Source organism: Babylonia areolata, chromosome 19, assembly GCF_041734735.1.
Source record: "Babylonia areolata isolate BAREFJ2019XMU chromosome 19, ASM4173473v1, whole genome shotgun sequence".
Taxonomy (NCBI): Eukaryota; Metazoa; Mollusca; class Gastropoda; order Neogastropoda; family Buccinidae; genus Babylonia; species Babylonia areolata.
Window position 1 is genome coordinate 17,847,503 of NC_134894.1, and position 10,000 is coordinate 17,857,502.

Below are 10,000 nucleotides of genomic sequence, written 5' to 3' on the forward strand. Positions count from 1 at the left end.
TGCTTAAATTCAATCATAAACATTCTGACATTACCAACTGACTGAGCCTCCCAAACAACGCCAAATCCAAATTTCACACAAAACATTTCTCACAGAGCAAGCCCAAGTACACGAACTATTACTTTGCAATGATAACATCATATTATAAGCTTTCTTCGGGAAACGGTCAATATCCATGAAGACAACAAGAAGCCAAAATTTAATGTACTTGGAGTAGGTGGTCACACACACACACACACACACACACACACACACACACACACACACACACACACACACACACACACTCACACACACACACACACACACACACACACACACACACACACACAGAAAAAACGAAACAAAAGCCACAAACCTGCCCACAGCAAACCACGTGGGGAAGCGAAACCACGCAGACCACCCGGGGTAGAACCACCCACCACAACACCCGGTGTCACCGCACGGGGCCCCGTGGCCAGTGGACCCTGGCAGTGTTGGGGTTCCATTCCCAAAAAAGTGCTGTGACCTCCACCCCAGGAAGAGGTTATTGAGGACACCGTTTTGCCACCGACGTTCTTGGTCCCGACTGTGTGAGAGACCGAGAGGTCCACTGGGGTCGGATCCGAACTACTGAACGCTGGAGTAGGAGTTATAATAATGATAATAATAATTATAATAATAATTATTAGAAGAAGGAGTATGAGGAGGAGAAGGAGGACGGGGAGGAGGAGAAGGAGGAGGAGGAGGAGGAGATTTTCTCCGAGCGCATTTCAAACCCTCTATTCAAAATGAACCTGAGTAAGCTCACAAAATGAAGAAGAAGAAACATATAAGAGTCATAAACGAAAAACAACTGACACAACCACAAACTATTATAAAAGAGCAATTTACAAAACCCACAAAAGTTACATACTCAATAATAGCTGAGCACATAAACAAAAAAACAAAAATTTAGAAAACAGCTAAAGGGAAATCTCAGTTAAACCTTTATACATGTGTGGGCACAGTTATAATTTGCATACAAGAGATTTGTAAAATCATGACGGGCGCAATAGCCAAGTGGTTAAAACGTTGGACTTTCAATCTGAGGGTCCAGGGTTCGAATCACGGTAAAGGGTGGAGATTTTTCCGATCTCCCAGGTCAACATAATGTGCAAACCTTCTTGTGCCTGAACCCCCTTCGTGTGTATACGCAAGCAGAAGATCAAACAGCCACGTTAAAGATCCTGTTATCAATGTCAGCGTTCAGTGGGTTATGGAAACAAGAACATACCCGGCATGCAACCCCTCCCCACCCCCCACGCCCCACCCCCCCTACCCTCCCCGAAAGCGGAGTATGGCTGCTTACAAGGCGGGGGTAAAAACGGTCATACACGTAAAATGCCCACTCGTGTGCATGCGAGAGAATGTGTGAGTTGCAGCCCACGAACGAAGAAGAAGAAGAAGAAGTAACATCATGAAATACAATGTAGGACAGGTGGGGTAATGGGGGAAATAACCTACCGTTCTAGCCGAGTTTTAATGATTTATTGCCTGACACACAATAAGGTCAAGTTGATCGGCGCTTGAGTCAATGGAAAATGACGCACGCTTTTTGACTTTCATATTGTTGCTGTCTCATGGTTACTGTTGTTATTTGTTGTTGTGGAGGTTTGGGTGTGGGTGACAGGTGAAGAGGAGACGAGGGGAGAGAGTGTGTTGGGGGAGGGGGGAGGGGAGGAGTGTGTGTGTGTCTGTGTGTCTGTGTGTGTACGTGCGTGTGTGTGTGGGTGTGTGTGTGTGGGTTGGTGTCCATTTTACCGATATATGTATGTGTGTGCATATATATATATTTATATATATATATATATATATATATGGATTTATTTGCTGGATGCGTTATTTGTACATATTGATGTGTGATACTTTATTGTCTTCACGTGTGTGTGTGTTGTGTGTGTGTGTGTGTGTGTGTGTGTGTGTGTGTGTGTGTGTGTGTGTGTGTGTGTGTGCTCTTTTTATCATAGACATAATCCATTGGTCTTGCTTGTTGTGAGCCTTGTGTTTTGTGCACTGTATTGTTAATTTTCTAACACTCCCCTCCCCCCCTCTCCCCTCTTCCACTGGATGTTGTCGACGTTGACAGCGCTAGTGCATTAAATATGATTATTATGATCATTATAATTATTATGATTATTCGTATTTGTATTTGTATTACTCTTTTTGTCACAACAGATTTCTTTGTGTAACATTCGGAGTCACTCTTTTTTTTTTCTGCCTGCAATTTTATTTGTTTTCCTATCGAAGCGATTTAAGATAAGATAAGATAAGATAAGAATAACTTTATTATCTCCACCTGGAGAAATTTGGTCAGGTGCATTATCACAACATAGACAAGTAAACAACATGGGGACCATAACTGTAAAAGCCAACAACAGCCCCAACAAATATTACGAAGATACAAATGTAAAAAATATCACATACATCGTTTCATACATACATCCACACACTGCAGGTAATAACTAGTATTCTTAATGTAAAAACAGAAAGAATTAAGAAACATTATTTGAATATAATTATAAACATAGCCTACTATACTGCACATTGATTATAATAGACAGATAAGATAAGAATAAAGATGAATTGCGGAAAACCACAACCAGATAATCAGCACACACCCGCACCGCACCCCCCCCACCCCCACCCCACCCCACATACGCAGATAACTTGATCAAACAAGAGTAATAAACATATGTTCTCAAATAAAAGCATTTCACATATTCGCTTTTAAAAACATTGCAATTTTTTCTACAGAATTTCCCCAGGGACAACCCTTTTGTTTGTTGCCGTGGGTTCTTTTACGTGTGCTAAATGCGTGCTTCACACGGGACCTCAGTTTACATTCTCATCCGAATGACTAGCGTCCAGACCACCACTCCAGGAGGGGGAGAAAATACTGGCGACTGCCGGTGTGATTAGTACCAGTGCGCTCAGATTCTCTCGCTTCCTATGCGGACGTGTTACCTCTAGGCCAACACTCCACTTTAGTGCCATTTGTTACAGTAGTAGTAGTAGTAGCAGTAGTAGTAGTAGTAGTGGTAGTAGTAGTAGTAGTATCCTTATTATCATTATTATTATTACTATTGTTATTGTTATTGATGATAAAAATGATAATGATTAAAGTAGCTGTGGTAGTAGTAGTAGAAGTAGTGGCAGCAGCAGCAGTTCACAAAATAACTAGAGACTGACGCTTTGAAACAGCTACCGAAGAAGGATCGTGCCATGATGTTTATAACTCCCAAAGGAAATGAAAATGAATACATCAGTAGACAAACAGCCAAATATAGAAATGAATAATGAATAAATAAATAGATAAATAAATAAATGAATGAATGAATGAATGAATGATTAGACACACAAATGAATAAATAAATGAATAAATAAATAAATAGATTGAAATAAACAACAACTACAAACCACATCGAAATAACCATACCTTTGTCCATAACTTGCTCAGTCCGAGACTCGGCTTCAGTTCTCCATGTGAACACGTACAAGTCTGAAAAATGAACCCTCCGAGTCGCACGAAGAAGGAAAAACAACTACAAAAAAAAGAAAAAGAAACAAAAAAGAAAGAGACATAAAGCAAAAACAAAGAAACACACACACACACAAAAAATGACACAAAGAGATACCGCTAGGCCTTCAAACACTCCACCACTAACAAAGCCGAACAAAGCCCACAAAACCCAGGCCACATAAATCACTACTCTGTTTCACAACTCGCCGGTCCATTTTTTTGTCAGTAATTCGCTGAGACTGAGGCAGTGACACACATTGTGGCTTGGCGTGCATGTGTCCGCACTGGTGCATGAGTACTTTTTGTACTTTTTTTGGAAACTTAAGGTACAAGGTCACCCACCACACCAAGCGAACTTTTGTACTTACGGAATCAAAGAACATAGGTCACACCATGTATTGCCGACATACGGTTGCGGTGGATTTTTCAGTTGGTGGGCAGACAGGTTTTTCTGTTCTGCTCTTGTTGAACTGACGTTGTAAGAAACTGACGTTTGAATAACATTATCATTAAGATTAAGCCCGGGGATTATATATGTCACGCGCGCGCACGCACGCCCCGCATTTGCGTGGGCATGCACACACACACACACACACGCACGCACTCACACACGCACACACACGCACACACGTGTACAGACACAGACACACACACACACACACACACACACACACACACAGATAGGCACGAGAGAGTTTCAGAGAGAGAGAGACAGACAGACAGATACAGACTGGGACAGGGGCAGAGAAAATCAGAGACAGATCATTAGACAGACAAAGCAGAGGGGTGGGTTGGAGGGTGGGGGTGGAGGAGGGAGGGTAAAGAGGGGGTGGGGGAGAAGGGGAAGAGGGTCGGTTATGTATGACTCAGCTAATAAACAATCGTCATATTCATCATTACATGAACATATTGTTCTTTAGTGCTTAAATCACTAAAGAAGAAAGAGTTAAAAAAAAATAAAAAAAAAAAAAAATTACACAGAGCACTATGATAAAGACTCAAAAGCAAAGAAAATTGAATGTCTCATCGACAAAGCACACACTTACACAGACACAGACACACATACACGTGCGCGCATGTTGTCGCACACACACGCACGTGCACACATATATACATGCATGATGCATACATGTCTCATTGACAAAGTCCCCACCCACCCCACCCCCACCCTCCACACACATACACACACACATGCGCGCACACACGAACAGACACACACCTCCGCCCCCCGCCCCCCTCACACGCACGCACGCACGCATACACATAATATGCACAAACACAAGCGCACGCGCGCGCGTACTTGCGTAATCACTTACAAATGATTGAAAGCACGTTTGTATAGATAAGTTTTGAACTTGAGTCAGATTTTAGCAGAGATTGTACTTTAGTTGGGCGAATTTGGTACGGAAATTTTTGTTTTGTTATGTTGTTGCTGTTTTTTTGGACTGTAGCATTAAAAGAATGTTCTTTCTTTCTTTCTTTCTTCCCCTTTTTTCTTCTCTTTTCTCCGTTGCCACGAAAATTCGTTCTTCTGAATACAAGATAGTTCACAATGACCATCAGTATTTTCACTCAGATCGAATATGACAATATTCAAGTCCATAAGTTATAATGTTTTCAGATTACAGTAATACTCGTGTGTGTGTGTGTGTGTGTGTGTGTGTGTGTGTGTGTGTGTGTGTGTGTGTGTGTGTGTGTGTGTGTGTGTGTGTGTGTGTGTGCACGCGCGCGCGTGCGTGCGTGCGTGCGTGCTTGTGTCTGTGTATGTGTGTGTTTGTGTGTCTGTGTATGTGTGCTCATGTGTGTGTGTGTGTGTGTAAAGCATGTGAGAGAGAGACACAGAGAGAGAGAGAGAGAGTGTGTGTGTGTGTGAGTGAGTGTGTGTATGTGTACGTGTGTGTGTGTGTGTGTGTGTGTGTGTGTGTATGTGTGTGTGTGTGTGTGTGTGTGTGTGTGTGTGTGTGTGTGTCTAATGAGAAAAGAAAAGAACAAACAAAAGAAAAACACACAACAACAACGACAACAACAAAAACCAGCATCACACGAACATAAATATTTGAACAGCACTTGACCAGATAAAGCCCAGCTATAAAAAGGCACGGTGTGCGGAGATAAACGCCTGAGTCACGCACTGTTCTGGGCGAAACTGTGTACTGAGAAATTAACAAGTTTGCACCGCAGAGGACTGAAAGTACCGAGGAGGTGCACATGTACCGGAAGTGAACGCGTTCTCACGTTATCTCGTTTCGCAAGTCACCGTGTTGTGGACTGCTGGAGGAAGGATGTTGTATAATGTCCCGTCATACGTACTGTGTGATTGTTGACATTTTGTTAGTGTATTAGGCTTTTTTCATTTGAATGTTATCGTTTAAAGTGTAGGAGAGGTATTTTATTTAATGTCCCGTCACACATATCCTACTGGTGATTGTAGACAATTTGTTATGATATTAATTTTTCTATTCTTCTTCTTCTTCTGCGTTCGTGGGCTGCAACTCCCACATTCACTCGTATGTACACGAGTGGGCTTTTACTTGTATGACCGTTTTTACCCCGCCATGTAAGCAGTCATACTCTGCTTTCGGGGGTTTGCATGCTGGGTATGTTCTTGTTTCTATTACCCACCGAACGCTGACATAGATTACATGATCTTTAACGTGCGTATTTGATCATCTGCTTGCGCGTACACACGAAGGGGGTTCAGGCACTAGCAGGTCTGCACATATGTTGACCTGGGGGATCGGAAAAATCTCCACCCTTTACCCACCAGGCGCCGTCACTGAGATTCGAACCCGGGGTCTTCAGACTGAAAGTCCAACGCTTTAACCACTCAGCTGTTGCGCCCGTCAATTTTTTTTCAATTCGAATTTTATCGTTTAAAATGTAAGAGAGGAATTTTGTTTAATGTCCCTTCACACATAGGTTACTGGTTATTGTAGACATTTTCTTATTGTATTAATTTTTCCATTCGAATGTTATGATTATAGTTATTTTGTATAATGTCCCGTCATACTGTCATATACCGCGGGACACCAGTGGTATTACGCGATACATGTTCGAAAAATGTTTGTTTAATTAGAGTTGAACGCAACCATTCTGGTTAGGTGGAACTGAACTGCTCCTTTTCCATGAATTGTGAATAATTATGTTCACTGTTAGAAAAACACATGATTTTTTTGGTGAGTTCACGAGTTCTTCTCGTGGCTGTTTTGTTCACCTTTGGGGAGTCTGATTCTGAGCCCAGAACAGTCAACATCAGACGTTCTCCCGCTAAGTTTGGAAGGAGAGAGAGACAGTCTAAAGACAGAAGATATATATCAAGAAGGAGAGAAAGAAGTAGAAGAAGAAAAAGAAATAAATCTATATATCACGCACTTCCAGATTATGTCTGTTATGCTTACATACACACACTTAAATCTGTTAGAAGCATATTTGATTTTAGTTTAATCGTTCGTCAGAGTGGGGATTTCAACTCACAGCGCGCGCCGTGAAGCGGATGACAATTTTACTACAGTGACAGTGTCCAACCATTGACCTGTAGAGGTGACCTTGGCGTAACGCTATTCAAATTCAAATTAGAATTTAAAGTGGTTGGCGTCCACCGTTACCTTCCCAGGCCCAGCTCTAGAATACACATCGAGCATGTCGCACACACAGTAAGCTGCCTAACATTCTGCTGTTAAGTATTTTGTATAAGTTGTGCTGATGATTTGTAAATTGTAAGTTTCGACACATTGCTTGTGTTCATATTATAAGCATGTTGATAGTATCATAGATCAGTAAACTTTGTTAGAAGAATTGCAGTCGTTCAGTCACACGTATTATTATTGTTTGACGTAAATTATGATCATGTCACTAGACTGAAACTGTTAGTTATTTGAACGTCACAGTCAGTGACGTCTATGCCCACTGATAGTTTGTTCGAGATTATTCTAGTGGATGACACCTTCTCATGTGTGCATTGATCAGCCTGTGCTTAGCAGGTAAATGTATCTAATGAAAAGTTAGTGTTTGTGTGTCCCACGTTAGGTGGAGATTTAAATGTTAAACACAGGCCATGTTTACTGTGTTTGACTCAACTGGACAACTTGTGTGAGTTCATTTGGGAGCTGAAGCCACTTGGTGAAGCCATGATAGTTCTTCCAATCATTGTATTGAGCACTGACTATCTAGTCTCTCAGTTTGCCAGTATTTAATATCAAGGCTACTTATTCTGTCATCTTTTCTATTAATAATGTATTATTGCTCATGCTGATGTCAGTTGTACTGCTACAGTGTGTTACACTTATTCTCAGTACTACCAAACACACAGTTACAGTGTGCTTAAGTCCTTAATGTGTGTGTAATAATCTGTTGTGGTGATTACAAGATAGTGTTGGATCAATATCAGTTATTGGTTAAAACCATCTAATATATATCACAGTCTGTTAATTGTAATTTAGCCATCATGCTCTCATATATGGCTTACTCCAGTATAGTGCTACATGATATCTGATTTATCTGAGTCACGTTGACTAGCCTCTAAATGTCCTTGGCCTGGACGCGGATCTTTTTTTATCCTTTCATTTTCTTACTCTTTATTTCAGTAAGTCAGTAATTCTTTTGTAACCCCTTTATAATATACCATTCGATACCACGGTTACACACACACACACACACACACACACACACACATATATATATATATATATATATATATATATACACACACATATATATTATGTGTGGGGGGGTGGGGGGGGGTGAAGTCTGATAAAGAGTGGAATTCATCCCGAATTTCATTCCAGTACAGCCAGAGGTTTTCTGTTCTGTCAGCTGTTATTACCAATCTGTTCTAAGGTTTTGGCTACAGCAACGAAATTTCAGTAATATTTGATGCAAACATAATTGTATTTCTTTTTATCCAGATTTCTCTGCGTGAAATTCGGGCTGCTCTCCCCACGGAGAGCGCGTCGCTACACAACAGCGCCACCCATTTTTCCTGCGTGCAGTTTTGCTTTTCCTCTCTCTCTCTCTCTCTCTCTCTCTCTCTCTCTCTCTCTCTCTCTATATATATATATATATATATATATATATAATATATACATATATTATGTGTGTGTGTGTGTGTGTGTGTGTGTGTGTCAACTTAATATAAAATTGATAAACAAATGAGGACAGGAGATCAGATGATTAACGAATGGTAAAGAGTGGTAACTCTCTCCACACACAAGGTACATAACTTCAAGCCAATGCTGCTTACGCTACACAATTCAGCTAGCACACAGGTAAATAAAAGGCACACTGGAACAAACCCAGACACTTCCTCAGAAAAGGAAGCACCGGGCTTGCTCTTATACCGATCATTTGACATTTGCACACAGCAGCAATGACAGAAGAAATGTGCAAACGCAAATTAGCTTTTATTCAAGACTGGCATAGCCTTTTAATCCTGATCAAGCCACAAAGAACACACAGACAATACAGAACAAGCATTTGGTTATTTCAGTATTTTGATCCTTTGGGAGTCGCACTGGTCGAGTTACTTCCCCTGTCCCTAATGGGCCGTTTTTGCCAGAAGCCGCCTTGTAATGTCATGTTTAATGTTATCCATATATCCCAGTTGACACAAATATACTACAATGTGGAACAAAATGTCTCAAATATGACAGATTGTAACGCTGTAACATTTTGTACCGCGCACACCGGTACAAAATGTCATCATTGCTACATTTTGTACCGTTGTGACATTTTGTACAGCGAACACGGTACATAGTGTCGCAAGTGTGACACTCTGTACGTTGTGACGGCACTTGTGTGTATAGTGCAGGAAAATATTGGCTCATTATGCAGTCGTTCAGTGTGTGTGAATAGAGTAGAATGGAATAGAATAGATTTTATTGTCATGAAACCTTAAGGTTTATAAGACACAAGTGCAATGGTAAATGAATGAATGAATGAAAAATACACAATTAATTGATCAATTAATGCAATAATAATATTAATAATGTGTCTCTGTGTGTGTGCGTGCGTGCGTCTGTGTGTGTGTGTGTGTGTGTGTGTGTGTGTGTGTCTGAAGTACTCGTGTACCGATCTCGTGTACCCATGTGTTGTTACACAAAACTGTGTTTGAGGAAGTTGGTGAGTGATAGCGATAATATGTGGGTCACGCGTTGATACTGGCGGAGAGGCTAAGTACTAAATTCGTCCTCAGGGAAGTGGATTGTGTGTGTGTGTGTGTGTGTGTGTGTGTGTGTGTGTGTTGTACGACTACGGGCACTTGTTGTCAGTGGAGAAATATGAATACTTTTATTTCATGTTCTTTGATATCATTGTGTTCCTCCCTCTTTCTCTCTCTCTGTCTCTGTCTCTGTCTGTCTGTCTGTCTCTCTCTGTCTCTCTCTCTCCAGTGTGTGTGTGTGTGTGTGTGTGTGTGTGCACGCGTGCTTGCGTGCGTGCATGTATATGTGTATGTGTGTGTGT

General features: G+C 41.2%; 1 protein-coding gene across 1 annotated transcript in view; it reads right to left on the bottom strand.

Annotated features, from left to right (window-relative positions):
* Window positions 1-3,688, bottom strand: part of LOC143294088 (uncharacterized) — a 12,661-nt gene extending 8,973 nt beyond the window's left edge. The window contains exons 1-2 of the mRNA XM_076605512.1: window positions 3,458-3,688; window positions 359-619 (exon numbers count right to left, since the gene is read on the bottom strand). Of these exons, the coding sequence (XP_076461627.1) occupies window positions 359-619; window positions 3,458-3,467 (271 nt within the window). The 5' untranslated portion in view covers window positions 3,468-3,688. The remainder of the gene's footprint in view (window positions 1-358; window positions 620-3,457) is intronic.
* Window positions 3,689-10,000: the final 6,312 nt, after the last annotated feature.